The sequence below is a fragment of the Phascolarctos cinereus genome, unplaced genomic scaffold, assembly GCF_003287225.1.
Source record: "Phascolarctos cinereus isolate Bilbo 61053 unplaced genomic scaffold, phaCin_HiC Scaffold_5;HRSCAF=322, whole genome shotgun sequence".
Classification (NCBI taxonomy): domain Eukaryota; kingdom Metazoa; phylum Chordata; class Mammalia; order Diprotodontia; family Phascolarctidae; genus Phascolarctos; species Phascolarctos cinereus.
Window position 1 is genome coordinate 225,086,573 of NW_027555958.1, and position 17,818 is coordinate 225,104,390.

The window sequence follows — 17,818 nt, forward strand, 5'->3', positions numbered from 1 at the left end:
ACAGGAGCTTCACCAATTAGCACCACACCATCCATACCTAGAATCATTGGCTACAGCAACTGGAGAAGTTTTGAATAGTGTGGATAAGTTCATTTACCTTGACAGTATACTTTCTAGGAATGTACACATTGAGAATGAGGTTGACACATGCTTTGTCAGAGCTAGCTCACTGTTTGGGAAGCTTTGAAGAAAAACGTGGGAGAGGAGAGGTATTAGACTGACTATCAAGCTGAAGGTTTACAGAGCTGTTGTACTGACCTCATTGTTATATGTCTGTGAAGCCTGGGCAGTATACCAGCACCTTGCCAGGAAACTGAATCGCTTCCGTTTGAGTTGTCCTAGGAAGATTCTGAAGCTTACCTGGCAGGATAAAGTACAAGACACTGAGGTTCTTTCTAGAATTGACAAGTGTTCAAATTCTGCTTCAGAGAGCACAACTATGATGGGCTGGCCACATTGTTCGAATGCAAAATGTGTGCTTGCCTAAAAGAGTATTTTATGAGAACTCACACAGGGCAAGCGCTCACATGGAGGTCAGAAGAAGCGATACAAGGACACTCTCAAAGTCTCTCTGAAGAACTTTGGAATTGATGGTGTGACATGGGAGACACTGGCACAGGACCATCCAACATGGCATACCCTCATCAGAGAAGGCGCTGTACTCCATGAGCAAAGCAGAAATGAAGCAGCTCAAAAGAACACAAGATATGCAAATTTAGAGAATCCACTCCAAATGTTTACTTGGACTGCTTGTGCCCAACTTGTGTTAGAGCATTCCTAGCTCGTATTGGTCTGATCAACCACAGTCGGACACACTGAAACTTGACTCTAACATAGTGATGTCGTTTTGGGCCTCTTCAAAAACAAAGGACAATAACCAATCAACCAAATCAAGAAATGATTACCAACAAGTAATCAAACAAACATTAAGTTTAACAACTATCTGGCAAGTCCTAAAATTTGGGAAAGATTGCTGGCCAATTGTTTATGAAGTAAAAGACTGAAGTGATTTGAAAGTTGTTCTCAATAGTATTTTCAGCACTGTAACAGTTGGGTATTATTATGTCAGGGGACATCTTGTGTCCCAGCCTAGTGGGGCAGATCCAGTCACAGGCTTCTGAGGCCCTCCTGCAGCCACATGGGTACTGGTTGGCCTCAGTGCCCTTTTGGCCTTTATGCCTCTTCACCCTGGGCCTAGAGACCCAAGGAGGGAGCTCCTCTTCCAAATTAGCCTAGCAGTGGAGGACTTGGGGACCTGTGGACTAACAGGGCGGGTCCAGGGTTTCTCCCTTGAAGACCTCTCCCAAATCACTCAGGACTTAGGATCTGAAGGTCTGATTAGAATTGGGATTTCTCAAGGCCATTGTCAGAGAGATTTGGATTCCTCGTAGTTTACTAACTAAGTGAGAGGAGGCCAGTGAAGAAACAGAGCTCCTTGGCAGCTGTGGGCTCCCTAAGGCTTCCCTGGACCAGGATGTGTGAGCTGGACATTTTCTAAAGTATGGTGTCATCATGGCTATTCATAATTTGGGGTGATAGTTGTATGGACATAGCCACTGGGCCCCTTTGGACCCCAAGCTACAGGGAGAAGCAGTAGACAGCCAGACACCTAACAGTCATCTGGCCCTGAAGGCAATTTGATGTTATGAAGACAATTCACCTATTGAATTTTCTCTGGAAGGAAGCAATTTTGATTCTAAATAGAGTGTAAAATTACAATTCTCTTGCAAGGGCAAGTGAAATTTTCCAAAGGTTCTAAGGACAAATCCTGGCAGAGGATATTCTGTAAATTCACCTGCAGAGGTAGCTATGCGTCCCGGCTGAATTCACCTAGCTCTCCTGAGGGCACCACCAAGAGTTCAAGTGGCTGGAGACAACTGAGTTTGAGGACATTCCTAGGTGTTGGCATCACCCATTGGGCTCACTGCTGTTGAATGATCAGACCAAACGATTTCTGGCTTTATAGAAGATAGATTGAAAGGCATGAGTCACTGAAGGATGAGTCACAAACTGGTCAGCTTGGGGAGGAAGTTGATGGACATTTTTCCACTGAAAAGAGCTGAAGTAACTACCAATGATTACATCTGCGTCATATCACACATAGTTCTCCACAATCAGCCACAACGCACTGACAAAGCAGGGAGTCCAATGCCTTACTCTTGATAGTCGCGTAAGGAATTTAATTGAATTTGTTGTTGAATTGATTACAGATAGGATTAAATGGCTTCTGAATTCCCTTTTAGCTATAGATCTAGGATCCCGAGATCCTGTGAGAAACTAATAAGCTAATTAGTTCCCTATAGGAGGTTAAGCAGAATAATGGGATTCACTTTGACCAATCTCTTGATCTCTTGATCTGTATAAGGCAGGGTCCTGTGTTGTAAGAGGATCGTGTGTGTGTGTGTGTGTGTGTGTGTGTGTGTGTGTGTATACATACATACATGTATGTATATGTATACATATATAACATATATAACATATATATGTATATATTTGAAAGGAGGTTAGATCTGATTTGGCAGCTTTTAAGCAAGTGTAACAAGGGAGGAGGAGTTTTAGGATCTGTGTAGGGTGAAGCCTCTGAGCCCTTAAAGGAAGGAATACACATTGGTGGGAATGAAAGAGAAAATTAAAGGAAGTCAGTGAAAAGGTTGGCCTCGGTGGGAATATTAATGGGGTAGGCAAGGGAGTAGTCAAAGGTGAGAAAAGTGATGTCCCTAAAGTGTCGGGAAACTGTGTCTTCATGTAAATTCTATGTCTCTCTGAACCTGGTAAGACTTCTTTGACTTATTGGACAGTTTTGTCCCCAGGGTGGGGAGTGATAGGGGAGGGGGAAACATAAACAGTTTGAAACTATGGTTAGATGTCTTACTTGTTAAGAAACTGCTGTATATAACAGGTGACAAGTGAAATCAGCTTGCTGTGTTTTTCAGGGTGGTATCATACAATAGAGAGCCTAATGAGTACTTCGTTGGGTGACGAACATCAGATCCCTAAAGGAAAAGGTTCTTACTCTGTGGGATGCACAGACTTGATGTTTGACTTCACTGCTAAGGTAAGGCATTAGAATTGGAGAATGATTCATGTTTTCCCTTGCAACTTATCAGACTGACCTTTTTACTAGTTCGTTGATCCCCAAGACAGCTATAGTACAGTGGAAAGACCATTGAATCTATAGTCAGAGAACCTGAGTTCAAATTCTGGCTCTGCTAATTACTACCTGTGTGCCCTTGGCAAAACTGCTTTCACTGCCCTGAGCCTCAGTTTCCTTATCTGTAAAATGAAGGGGTTGAACTAAATGGCCTTCAAGGTCCCTTTCCAGCTTGAATGTTATGATTCTAAGTTTTCTTCAGACACATAAGTTTTTCATGTTTTGTTAAAAAATTAAAACTGAACATTAATACAAACAGCTAAACATGCTTAGTAATTATTTATTTACACTTACGGTAGTTACATGCAATGAATAAAGTAGAGGCAGCTAGGCGGTACAGTGTAGACAGAAGAGTGCAAGGCCTGAAGTTGGGAAGACCTGAGTTCAGATCCTGCATCAGACACTACTAGTTGTGTGACCCTGGGCAAGTCACTTATCTCTTGTTTGCCTCAGTTTCCTCATCTGTAAAATAGGGAAAATAATAGCACCTACTTCCCAGGGTTGTTGTGAGCATCAAATGAGATAATAACTGTAAAGCACTTAGCACAGTGCCTAGCACATAGGAAGTGTTATATACATGTTAGCTATTATTATAGAGTATCCTGACACCATTTTAGCCACTCTCTCTAAGTCCCTAGTGCAGCGATTTTGTCCCTTTGTTCTCCCACTTTTCTTCACATATGTACTCCATTCTTCCAGTTTGCTTTTTCACTTTGCATTACTTCCTGGTAGTCTTTCCAAGTTGGTTTACATTTCTCATACTTTGTCATTCTTAACTGCATTATAATCTTCTGTGCCAGTAGTAACATACTGCAGTAAGTTTAACCTTTACCCTAATACTGGCCTTGAGATGGTTTACATTTTTTAAAAATTAAAAACACATTCCTTTCCTTCCCTGACAGGGTAGCTTACTGCGTCTATACTACCCTTCCCAAGATGATGAATATCACAGCACTTTATGGATCCCCAGTAAAGAATATTTCCTAGGTGTTAGTAATTTTCTTGGATTGCGCAAGTTCATGGGCAAATTCATCGCCTACATCTTTGGTAAGATTTGCTGGTTCTGTTTTACATTTTTATGCCCCTCTCTCCTGTCCTCCCCTCCTCCCCTCCCACCCCACCCCCAAACAAATATAGGGAATCCTGAAAAACAGGCAGACTCACCTGTCTTATTACTCATCTGGTCAACAAGAGTTTCTATCAATAAAAGAGCAAGACAGATTTTCAGATTTGAAAATGTCAGATCTAAGCATTTCATAGGATCGTGTCTTTATAGTTGGGAAAGCTCTTACAATGCATTCCCCACCTTTTTCCTACTCCTTCATTCTACAGCAGAGGAAACTGAGGCTCAGAAACATGATTTGCTCAAAGTCTCATGGGTAGAAAGTGGCAGAGACAAGACCTCAGGGGCTCTTTCCATTTTTCTAGGGTTCCAAGATTTGAGACTATCTAAAAATTTCTGGATATGAAATGAGTTCTTAAAAATGGATCATAATGAGTTATCAGAGTTGGGCTTTCACTTACCCCCATTGACTCAAGAGTTTAAAAAGATGCCCTAGTTAATTAGACCTGTTATCCTAACTGATTTCTGCATTCCTTGGTACCTGCTCTTATGTTTCTACGTTAGTTCCCAAACCACCTGCTTGTAAAATGAAAGGATCATAGGATTAAAGAGGCTAGAGAAGGCCAGGACTTCAGGGGCTAAGTGAGTCTAACACCCTCATTTGACAGAGAAGGAGCTGAGGCCCACGCAAGACAGGGTTACAAAATTAGAATGGACCAGAAGTAGAATTTGAACACAGGTCTTTCTGAATCCAAACTACCACTGTATCCACTGTGCTATGTAGGGAAGAAGCAAAGTTGATTTAATTCATGGCTTTGGTTGGTGTTGCTATTTTAGGGGCATCACAATATACTTTAAGGTCAAGTGAAGGGAAGAGAATGGAAGAGAGACAATTCTGTCTTCCCTGTAGCAGGCCATCTGTACTTCAACATAAGGAATTAAGAAAACTCATTCCCTAAACTCAGGTCTGTCATTCCAGGATTGCCAAAGAGTTAGCTTTTCTTTCTTTCTCTACGAAAGCTACATTTGTCCCACCATGACAGCTGGCATAATATATGGGGTAAGGAGAGCAATAGAAAAGTAAGAAGAACTGGGTTTGAATCCCTACTGACTGTGTGATCTTGGTTATTTTGTGTCTAACTCTTTGAGCCTCAGCTTTCTTACTTTTGTAATAGGGATAAAAAATATTGCCTGGGTAACCTGGTGCAAAATCTCTTTAATCTCTCCCAGCCTCAGTTTACGAAATCTGTGTAAAATGAATATGTTGAGTTAGATGCTCTCTATGGTTCCTCCCAGCTCTAAGACTTAGGAAACTTATGCTATTTTTTCACCACAAAGCTCAAAGGGGGAACAAATGACATAGTGCTTGTAAGGCACTATTATGTAAATGTCAAGCTATTATTGTTATCCAGTCTCTTTATACCATTCAATTCTACTATGACAATCTTTTTTTTTTTCCCCTTACCCAACTTTACCTTCTCCTTTGGGGTTGGAGCCACAGGGAGTACGATTTCATTGGTATAAGGAACTCACAGTGAAGAAATTTGTTGTTTTACCAATGCTGATTGACACCTTTTGTGCAGTTTTTTAGGTGTATAACTTAGAGAGTCACCTGGGGCATTGAGGAATTAAATGACTTGCCCAAACCATACAGCCTCAATGCATCAGAGGCAGTATTTGAACACAGGCCTTCTTGACTCCAAAGCCTGCTGTCTATGCCTTAGAAACGTTTCCCTCTAATGTAGTCAAAACATTACTTGTTGGGCTGATATTAACCATCTTCTCAGATCTCACACTCCTGATTACCAACCCCCCCACTTTTAAAAAATACTTTCCAAATTCCATTTCAATTTGTCCTGGAGTTCTTTAGAAATTAAAAATAGTGATGAAATAAACATGTAACTTATCTGACAGTGTAGCAGAGTGACTGCTTTCTCCAAATTATCACAATCCCAAAACTTCATAAAAGTAAATGACGTACATAGTTAAAGAGTAGTTACAACCAAGTCTAGGAGATAAGAAGACACAACCCTGGCTAAAAGTTTAAAAAAAAGAAACAACTCGTGAAAGGATATCAGAGATGTGTTCTAATACTTAAAATTTCCTCCTCTCCCATCCGCTCCGAGTCCAGATGCAATGGGTACAAGAAAACTCATATGTGTGACTTAGAGGTCAATTGTAAGAATCTCCCATGACTGACTGATCCTGATTCCATACCCCCAACCCCACAAAAAAAAAAAAAAGCAACAGGCACCGATTTTGCCCTGACATGCAAAGGAACAGGAAAATTAGTGAAGGAAGGAGGCTACAGAAGACTAGAGCTATGCTCAGAGCTGTAAATTAGAAAAGAAAAGAATATAAAGCCTGAGGGAAAATGGATTCTAAGCCCAGATGGGGCCATTCCACTCCCTCTGGAGTTTACTGGGACCGCAGCCAAGCTCCATATCTACCAAAGAAAGGAGGCTGAAGATGACCAGGGGTTCTGTGTATCAGTTGAAGGTGGAGGGACCAAAGAATGTGGAAAGAACCCAGAGGGGGGACAATCAGAGGAGATTGTCAAGGAATCCATACGAGAGAGATCAAAAGGCCAAAAGTTTGAGAGAGAAAGCCTAAATAAAAACCTAGCTTACAAGCAGATAAATACATAGAAAGGATGATCATAAAAATGGAAGAATGAAGTAAAATCTTAAAGAGAAACCAAAAGCACACTAAGTGTTATAACACAAGGAACACGGAGCTCAATAAAGTGCCTGGCACATAGCAGGTGCTTAAAAGGCTTATTGACTGACTGAATGATCCAGAATTACCTGATGAAAGATCAAATCCTCTGGAGATTATGAGACAAAAGAAAGAAATAATGGCTCAAAAGGTAACAATACAAATTTTAAAACCTCACAATTTTTTAGCCTTTGATACTTTGCAATATCACTTCCATAATCATAACTCAAAATACTGATATAGTTCTACAGTCTCATTGATGTGGGTTTTCCTTTCAATGATGCAAATGACAAGCATTCCATGCCTATCTGTTCATATTCAGTATAATTCTAATCCGTGCACTCCCACAAATTTACCACAGGGCATACAATCAATATGTTAGCAGCCTTCCTCAGTTTCTGTTGACATTGGGATATGTAACCACAAGATTCAGTGGAGTACTAGGTTATCTGTCATTTATCCCTTGCTCTCACTAGCCCATTTTAAAATTCACTTATAGATGTTTTTGATAACATCCTTTTACATCACTTCCTCCTTCACAATTCCTTAACTATAATGTGCTCTACAACTATGATATAATTTAATTTTTATATGACAGTCCTGGGTAGTATGTCAGACAAATATTAGTTCCATTTTATAGTTGATAAGACTGAGATATAGATTCAATTCAGTTCAACTAATATTTATTGAGCACCTACTATGTGTCTCACTGGTGTCAAACATGGTATCTTACCAAGATGAAGAATCCTTTATTTCAAGAAACTTAAGAGTCTAAAAGAGTGATAGAGCATGAACATAATGAGACATATAGAAGCTCAAATGAATACAATAGAAGTAGATTGTGATAAGGGTAAAGAAAGGACCAGAGTGAAGTGCTCCAGGAAAACTAAAGTATGGTAAACATATACCTGTTGGACATCTATATTTTATGACTTTCTCTCCATGGTTTAGCCAAGGCTTAAAAATAATAACTGTTGGGGGCATCTAGGTGGCACCAGTGGATAGAGCACTGGCCCTGGATTCAGGAGGAACTGAGTTCAAATCTGGCCTCAGACACATAACACTCAATAGCTGTGTGACTCTGGGCACGTCAATTAACCCCTTTTGCCTCACACACACACACACAAAAGAAAGAAATAATAATTGTAGAACATTTACAGGCTCTGGAGCAACTCTCCCAATCTACACTGTTAAATCTGGTTCCCAAAGAAGGCTACTTATAGTCCTACCTTCCTTTAGGGTTCTAGGGCTACTCATAAAGGACTCTGTAATTTTTTTTCTTTTTTGTTTAAAAACATTTTAATTGATTGCTTAGTTTTTCCAACTAAAAATTTTACTTTTCTCTCTCCCACTCTTAATCCTTATTGAAAAATAAAAAGAAAATCTGTGTAACAAATATGCTTGGTCAAGCAAAACACATAACCACATTGGCCATGTCCAAAAATGATTATTTACATGTTCCCACTGCCCCATTCATTGAATATTTCTTTAAATGAAATAGAAGGCTCATAACAAATATGCATAGTGCAGCCAAACAAATTCTGCGAGGTCCTTCTATACTGTTGGTTTCCAGCACCCATCCAGTCTTCCATCTAATATCATTCACCCAATTAATAACTCCTTAACATCATTTAGCCAGTGATTAGTGCCCCCATATACATTCTGAACAGTTGATAACTCTTCAGTGTTATTAATAACCAATTAACATAAATTTTACAAGGGATTTTACAAGGATTTTACAAAGGGATTTTTTTTTTGCTATACCAAGACAAATGTCCAAAATCAGAAACACACTCTCCTAATGTACCCCCTTGATTCCTGGGGAGAGTGGGCTCAGACTTAAAGTAGCTGCTATAGATATTCCTCCTCCCATCAAGTTAACTTCTGGGTGCGGCATAGCCAATGGACAAGTTAATCCCTTGTTTGCAGGCCCCAGTGTGTTGACTGCCATGTTGATTCGGGGCTGGCTACAAAGTTCACCCCTCAGGACTGGTTCTTTCCCTAGCTTGATGGCTGTGGTCACTGGCAGACTCTGCTACAGATTTTTATTGCTAGATCTCTGACAACTCATCTAATCAACCTTTCCAAGCTCACAAAATCATAGCTGGTCTATTCTGTCTCTGTGATTCATTCACTTATGGAAATAATAAATGCAAGAGAGACAGAAAATTAATCGCAACTAGCATTCCAGGCTACAAGGTGGTAACGAGGTAAGGAAAATATTATTACCATTAACCACCATTGGCTTTTGAAGGGAGAAAGACAGATTCCTTCTGTTCTTTCCTCGTGTATATACACTCAGTTCCAACTCAGGAGCTAGTTAAAAGACTTTTCATCACCATGAAATAAGGTGATAGGAAACAGAGAATGCACTGTTCATGCTTTGAGTCAGGATATCATTCTCTTCATTATATGTGTTGTCAGCAGGCATAGCCCACTGCACATGCTTCAAGAGTCAGACCCCATTGGCCCATTCTCCATTACATAATAATGGTCAGTCTTCCATATGATAACTCACCTTCGATCTAGTGAGCTATCTGTCCTACTAATGTATCTCATAAAAAATATCAACGATTAATAATGTGACCTCAGCAAAGAACATGAGATTCAATTCTTCTGCCTGTCTGTGAAAAGTCCCTTATTTCTAGGTTTGTAATTATTAATAGATATAATAGTAAAACAAGAAAAAGTATCAATGGATCATAATTTGTCCTAAAGAAATACAAATTAAATCAGTGATAACTTTCGCACAGTAAAGTTGAAAATAACTCTCTTTATACACTTTGTGGGGTCTTACTTTATTGTGTTTTTAGGTTCAGTGACAACTCCTGCAAATTGGAATGCCCCTTTGAGGACTGGAGAAAAATACCCACTGATTATTTTTTCTCACGGACTTGGAGCATTCAGGTAATGCTTGGGCAAATAATCTGCCCTTTTTTAGGAGCAACCATTTGCTTCTTTCCCCTCCATAAAAGAGCAGCAAGGTCTTAAGCTCAATGCTGTCCCAATTCAATTAGTAATTCTTTGAGGTGATTATGACGTCTTCTCTATTGAATTCGGTAAAACATTTATTAAATATGTGTAATGCACAAGGTCCCCGTGTTAAGTGACAAGACAAAAAGTAATAGTCCCTGTACTCAAGGAGATCACATTCTACAAGTATGATGTAGCATGTACACAGATAAGTGTAAAATGGGGCATTTTGAGGAGGGAGTGAAATCAACAAGTATTTATTAGGTTCTTATCATGTTTTAAGCGCTGTGTTGTATGCTGTGAATACAAATACAGAAAGAAAGAAAGAAAGACAGTCCCTTCTTGGCAGTGGTTTACCATTTCCTTCTCCCAGCAGTCTATCTGTTGGACCACCTAGAGAATTATTATGTGTAAAGGAGAGCTAAAAAGGCTGAAGGTGCAGTGGGGGGAAGGGAGAAAGGTACCCACAGAGGGGCATAGTGGGAAAGTGCTGAGACTCAGAAAAGGAATCAGGGAAGGAGTGAAAGATGGCTGGCCTGGGAACTTCCTCTGAAAGTTCCAGGAGGAACTCACCAGTGGGAGGAGGGGGCAGCAAGAGTGGAGAGGATTTTCTAGGATGAGAAGGCATGGTATTAGAAGTCTGAGGAGTCAGGAGGAGAGGGGGATCCATAAAAAAGCACAGAGAGCTAGGTGTCTGTCTGTGTTGGGAGTGTTGGTGGTGAGATGATCAGGGAGGGCTTCACAGAGGTGGTACCTGACCTGAATCATGAAGGAGAACAAGGACTCTAGAAAGTAGAATTGAGAAGACAATACATTGAGGAAGACTTCCTGACAAGTGCTTAGCAATGTGGGAGGAGGAATCTTGAGTTCAAGAACAACAGTTGTGCAGCTTAGCTAGAATGCAAGGTTTGTGAAGGAGAGTAGTAGTATAAAATAAGACTGGGGGCAGCTAGTACCACAGTAGATAGAGCACTGGCCCTGGAGTCAGGAGGACCTGACTTCAAATCCAGCCTCATACACATAATACTAGCTGTGTGACTCTGGGCAAGTCATTTTACCCCATTGCCTCCCCCTCCCCCCCAAAAAAAAAATAAAATAAAAAATAAGGCTGGAAAGGCAGGTAGGAGTCCTTTTTTAATATTAGGGGAAAGGCTTTAAATACCAGGCTGAGTTTGTGTTTTATTCCAAATGGTTTTTGAGTTGGGGTCTAAGTAAGTTCTCCTATCTTACTCAGGGCCCTCCCTGAAGAAATTCCCAGCAAGGCCTTATAGCATGGAAGGCAACCTACCTGTCACTCCAGGTCAGCCGCTGATGCTCTCAGAATCACTTCCCCCTCCTATTTTCATCTTCCCCTCCCCTTTTCAATCTTCCACTCTTTTCTGAGGATCATAAGATTTTAGGCATATCAAAAAAAATGTATTGGAGAATGGATATCAGAATTTTTTTAATGCAACAACAAATCTTGGTTCTAGAGGACTGATGATGCTGTAAGCCTCAAATAAGATAATGGATGTAAAGCTTTTTATAAACTTAAAGCACCATATGTTAGTTTTTAAAAACATATTTTAGGGAGGGGGGTGGGCAATCATACATTGATGTAGGGAATTCCTCTTATGGATAATTCCTCCACCACTTCCTGTGTGCTACCCTTTTGTAACTTGAGATTGAAAAAGTTGTTTGGCTACCAAAAGGCTAAGTGACTTGTATAAAATCATGTGACACATATACATTCTCTATGCATCATGGGTAGGACTTGAATCCAGATCTTCCTGACTCCAAGGCTGGTCTTATTCACTACACCACATTCAGCCTCTTCAGCTTCAACTATAATTATTCTTATGCATTGCCTTCTGTGTTGTTCAGTTGTGTCTAACTCTTTTTGACCCGGTGGACCATATCATACCAACACTGTCAATGGGGTTTTCTTGGCAAAGATAATGGAATGGCTTGCCATTTCCTTCTCCAGTACTAGCTCCAGTGTATGCTATGCTGTTGGATGTTTCCTCTTAATAAAGCCATCTGATAAATATTTTAAAGAAGTGATAAAGCTAGTGAATGTCAGAGCTTGGGTTACTAACTTGAGGAGAATGGAAATATTTGGAGTGACTGTTATGGAAATGTAAGTAGGGAGCAAATAGAATGATTTTTAAAAATGTTTAGTAGCAGAGGGTGGTCCAGTTGAGGTTTAGAAGCATAAATTTTTGGTGGAGACTGTTGTCCCATTTTGTTTTTACATTTGCTGGCAATATCAGAAGCCCTTATAGCAGAGAAATCACACAGTATGGGTAACTCAGGGTTAGGAATTAATCAGGTTGGGTAACATGGAAACTTCAGGAAGCAGAATGAGCTAAGGCACTGGCAAATGAATAGGGTTTTACTAGATGAAAAAAGAGACCCTCTACTAATGAAGGTCAGCACCTTCTCTGTGACTTACAGTCTTGAAGAGTCACCTAGAACACTGAGAGATTAAATGATTTACTCAGGGTCACACAGCCAGTATGTATCAGAGGTGGTACTTGAACCAAGACTTCTTGGCTGGCTCCCTATCCACTACACCACGCTGCCTCTCCAACACACCAGTGAGCACACTGCTGAAATGGCTGACATTGGGCACCAGGCTGAGTTGGGCTAGAAGAGAACCCAAAGGTCATTGATTCAATGGGAGAATAAAAAAGAGACCAGAAGGTTGGAGGTGTTAATGAAGAAGGCCATGAGCAGATTAAGTAGGATGAGGGGATATTATATAGATGAATGAGAGGTTTTGGTCAAGGAGGGGGAGTTTCAGAGTTCAAGACCTCAATGTAGAACACTTTCCAGTGATGACAAGGTTGAAGATGTGGCCTTGGCGGTGAGTAGCTAAAGTGGGGTGGAAATGAAAGATTGTGAGAGCTGAGGCGGTGTAGGAACTTTTAGGCCAGGATGTAATAAGGGTTAGGAATGATGCCAAGGGTGATGGTTAGGGACAGAGAAGGGGAGTGAGCCAGATGATGATGTTGTTATGGAAGGTACTTGAGTATCATGGCTACCAGTAGACTGAGACTAGGTTAGGGAAGAGTATAAGCTGAAGACATGGACTTCCAAAAAGCGACCTGGGCAGGGCAGTGGTCTGAAAGAGGCAGTAAATAACAGCAAGGAATATATCGACCCTTCCTCTGCCTGTGAATTTTGTCAAGCAGTTAAGAGTAGTGGCCTCCATTGGAAAGAGTTGCAAATGGTGTCATCCATTGATGAGTAAAAAAGAACAAACAAATACATAACATATACATATACAAACACATACATATCTGTGTGTGTATGTATGTATATTATATATACATGTAAGCATTAAAAGGTAACGTGGTGGTGTTATTTCTTGTCACAGGATGACCACCTAACTTCCTGACCCCAAGTTAAACATTTAATGAAACGAGATCTCAGCGTGTATCTACAAAATTATGGGTTATGTGCCACAGTATTTCGAGGAGTTCTTATCCTTATGCCAAGTATAATTGGTTCTTTGTCAACTTTCTGTTTTTAAGGACAATTTATTCTGCTATTGGGATTGATCTGGCATCTCATGGGTTTATAATTGCTGCTGTAGAACACAGGTATGTATGTGAATGTCATTTGTGGTATGAGATTTCTTTTTTAGCCAACTCAAAAAGACATTTTCGATGTACATTTTTCTTATTAGTTGCATTGATTTTTCTTTATGTAAAACTTTTTAAAAGTTCATGTAACCAGAAATATTTAAAAAAAAATGTTTGGTGGTTATAACCATACCACTGACTTTCCGTGAACCTTAGAGAGGAATTTTCAACTCTGGTTTAAAATGTGTGTATAGTGGATGCAGCACAAAGTGCTGGAGTTGGAGTCAGGAATACTTGAGTTCAAATTCTGCCTTAGACACTTCATAGCTTTGTGACCCTGGGAAAATAATTTAACCTCTGTTTGTCTCAGTTACGTCCTCTGTAAAATGGGGATGATAATAGCACAGCACCTACCCATTCAGGTTTGTTGAGAGGATCAAATGAAATAATTGTTGTAAAGAGCTTTGCAAACCTAAAGTGCTATAGAAATGCTAGCTACTTGTTAGTTAGATAAAAAGAATGATTAGATTATGCTGGAAGATCACAAGATCATTGATTTAGAGTTGAGAAGAGAATATTTGTAAAATGCTTTGCAAATCTTAGAGCATTATATAAATGTATTTACCTATTGTTGTTATTGTTTTTCAGTTGTGTCTGACTCCTCATGACCCTGTTTGGGGTTTTCTTAGCAATGTTACTGGAGTGGTTTCCCATTTCCTTTTCTATTTTGCAGATGAGGAAAATGAAGAAAACAGGGTTAAGTGACTTGCCCAGGGTCACACAGCTAGTAAGTGTCCGAGGCCAGATTTGAACTCATGAAGATGAGTCTTCCTGACTCCAGGCCTAGTGCTCTATTCACTGTGCCACCTAGCTGCCCCATCTACTTATTAGATAGATATAAACTATAATTAGATTGTACTTGAAGAAGACAAAATCATAGATTTAGCCCTGGAAGAGATCTTATATCTAATCCAACCCTTCACGTTTTATGGATGAGGAAACTGAGGCCAAAGTGATTAAACCTAAGGTCACTCAGAAAGCAATTATCAGAGCTAGAATTTGGACCCCATGTCCTCTGACTGTGAAACCAATGTTATTGCTGCTTCACCCCAAACCATTAGTCTGAGAGGGCATAGAAGGTTTTCGCTAATGTAAAGATATGTATTCTACGTAATACTGCCACACACAAGGCTGTTTCCTAGTAACGTCACTAAAACATAACCAGGCCCCAACTTCATGTCCCCCTAGGCACATTACAGGGGAGATGAGCTTAGTTCAGCATAGTACTCTATTCTACACAGCACCTACCATAGGTGGCTCTCACTTTGCCTGATCCATGCTTCCACACCCATGAGGCTGCTGTCCCTCCCCTCCATCATGGTTTTGCCTAACAATACGTTTGCATAGAAGTACTAGCCCTCAGGCTGATACGCTTCGGTTCTTTTAGAGCAGAGGCTGCCAAACTTACTTGACCTACTGCCCCCTTTTCAAGAAAAAAAAAAATTACTCAGTGCTCCCCCTGGAAATCTACTTTCTTTAACCCTTTAATATTTTTTTTTAATTTGCATCATTTCAAAGAAAATATGTTCTATTTTTAAATGATGCAGCTTAAATTTAATAATTTATTGTAAATTTATGCATTTTTCCTGCATTAAAATTTTGATGATGCAATATTGCATCATGTAACCTTTTGTATTGTATTGTAAATAAGTCATTACATGCACATATTCCTGCTGAGGCATTCTGGACTTCCTGACAATGCTAGACACACTCGCTTTGCCAGCACTTGCTTGTTAAGAAATGGCAGACTTGATCACTGATAGGTTATAGCTTGCATTTTTTGTGTTTGTTTGGAAAATAATGTAATCACGACGACTTTAACTCTGTTACACAACAGATGAAATATGTACAAATTTTTTTTTTTCAAAACTTTCTTATCTTCTCTTCTTTCGTTATGGGAACCTCTTCGAGGGACCTTTTTTTTTAAAAAAAATTTAAAATCAGCACTCTAGAATAAAAAAGAGCAGGAATGTTGGGATGGAAGTAAGAAAAGTTGATATGAGGGGAAGGGAAGAATAAGCAAATGGTATGATGCTTTTTCCATATCATAGAGATGAATCAGCATCAGCAACTTTTTACTTCGAAAATGAATTTGCTGTAGAAAGAGATAATAAGTCCTGGATTCCCTACAGGCATCTCCATTCACAGGATATGGAGTACCCCCAACGCCATAAACAGGTATGTTCCAGGGAGAAGCTGAATAAGGACAATGTAATCATGCACATAGGTGTGCAATTTAATTTAATATCCCACATTCAATCTATGGTCCTATTTCCTGTTCTCCACAACCAAATTCTCAGGACTGCTCCTTATAAAACTTCCATTTCATAATATAAACAAAATCAACCAACATCCTGACAGATGGTACCATACTTGTTGGGAATTTTCTGCTTGGAGTCCAGACCTGTGATGTCATCCATGTGTGGAAACTGTCTCCCCTGATGCAGATTAGCAATGAATCTGTACCTTACTTAGTCTTAGAGAATTGCCTGGGACACTAAGAGGTTGAAATGACTTGTCTTTGATTACACAGCCAATATGCATCAGAGACTCGAACTCAAGTTTTCTTGACTCTGAGGCTGGTTCTCTCCCCAATAAGCCACATTGCCTCTCATTTGTTGCACCAGGCACTGTAATGTTATTTTATTTTATTTTTAATAATATTTTTTTTTCTAATCACATGTAAAGATAATTGTTATAAGATAATTTTTTTTATATTTGAGTTCCAAATTTTTCTGCCTCCCTTTTCCCCCTCCCTACTTCCTAAGATGCAATTTTATATAGGTTGTGTATGAGGCACTCTAATTTTAGAAGTTTAATTGTTAGACAATAATTGGACAAGCTCCAAAAAGCTAGCTTTTTCTCTACTGTTAAACGAACCACCATATGTTATCTAGAAAAGATCATTTTGGTGGCTCCATCTTTTTTTTTCCGGCTCAAGCAAAGCATTTTTATATTGTTCTGTTTATGTAAAATGGGGCTGTTTACTCCTTATAACCATACCCAGGTACTTCAAAGAGCAGAGGAATGCTCTAAAGCTCTTAATTTGATGCTTGATATTAATGATGGGAAAACAGTGAAGAATGTTTTGCATTCTCCGTTTGACTTGCAGCAACTAAAGGTGAGTCAAGAAAGCCAACTTTCCTTTTTTTTTTTTTAAATTCTATCAGTCTATAAACACTTATCATGTGCCTATTATGTTCCAGGCACTATGCTAAGCACTAGGGAGGCAAAAAGAGGCAAAAGATATTAAGATTGTGAGGTCCTGTCCTCAAGGAGCTCACAAGCTAATGAGGGAGGTAACAGGCAAATATGTACAGATGAGCTATATAGAAGATAAGTAGGAAATAATTAAAAGAGGGAATTTAGAGGGGTTGGGAAAGGCTTCCTGTAGAGGATAGAATTTTATCTGGGACTTGAAAGAAGCCAGGGAAGCCACTTGGCAGAAATGAGGGAGGCAGAACATCGCAGGCATGGGGAACAGCCAGAGAAAATGCCCTCATCTGAGAGATAGAGTGTCTTGTTTATGGAACATCAAAGAGACTAGTGTCATATACGTGTAGTATCATCATATTCCCTGGATAGAGGTTAGAGACTGGACCTGTGATTTCACTGGTCTATGAGTGAGTCAGTAAGTCAACAAGCATTTATTAAGCACCTTATGTATGTCAGGTACTGTGCCAAGTGCTGGGAGAACAAAGAAAGACAAACAATAACCCCTGCTTTCAAGGAGTTCACAGCATAGAAAATTTCCTCTACTAATGCAGGTCAGGACCTTCTCTGCAATTTATAATCCTAGAGAATTACCACAAGCACTAAGAGGTTGAGTAACTAGCCCAGAGTCAGTGTCACCTATCCAGCACCGTAGGTAGGACCTGAATCTGGGTCTTCATGTTTTTGAGGAGACAGCTAGGTGGTGCAATGGACAGAGCACTGGGCCTGGAAGCAGGAAAACTCCTCTTCCTGAGTTCAAATCTGGCCTCAGACACTTCCTAGCAGTGTGACCCTGGGCAAGTCACTTAACCCTGTTTGCCTCAGTTTTCTCATCTGTAAAATGAGCTGGAAGGAAATGGCAAACCACTCCAGTGTCTCTGCCAAGAAAATGCCAAATGGGGTCGTAAGAGTTGGACATGATTGAAATAACTAAACAACAATAACAGATGTTTTAGAGGCAGGCTTTCCATCCAGTATTCCACACTGCCTCTCATAATAGATATTTAAACAGTGCTTACACACTAGGTATACACTAGATGATTAATAAACACTTGTTGGACTGAATCAGGA

The 17,818-nt window shown here is 39.8% G+C and overlaps 1 protein-coding gene across 1 annotated transcript in view; it reads left to right on the top strand.

Moving 5' to 3' along the window:
* The window catches only part of PLA2G7 (phospholipase A2 group VII), a 65,312-nt gene that overhangs the window by 39,087 nt on the left and 8,407 nt on the right, over nt 1–17,818 (top strand). Inside the window, exons 3-8 of the mRNA XM_020993934.2 lie at nt 2,934–3,055; nt 4,054–4,198; nt 9,746–9,839; nt 13,424–13,492; nt 15,586–15,712; nt 16,542–16,655. Of these exons, the coding sequence (XP_020849593.1) occupies nt 2,934–3,055; nt 4,054–4,198; nt 9,746–9,839; nt 13,424–13,492; nt 15,586–15,712; nt 16,542–16,655 (671 nt within the window). The remainder of the gene's footprint in view (nt 1–2,933; nt 3,056–4,053; nt 4,199–9,745; nt 9,840–13,423; nt 13,493–15,585; nt 15,713–16,541; nt 16,656–17,818) is intronic.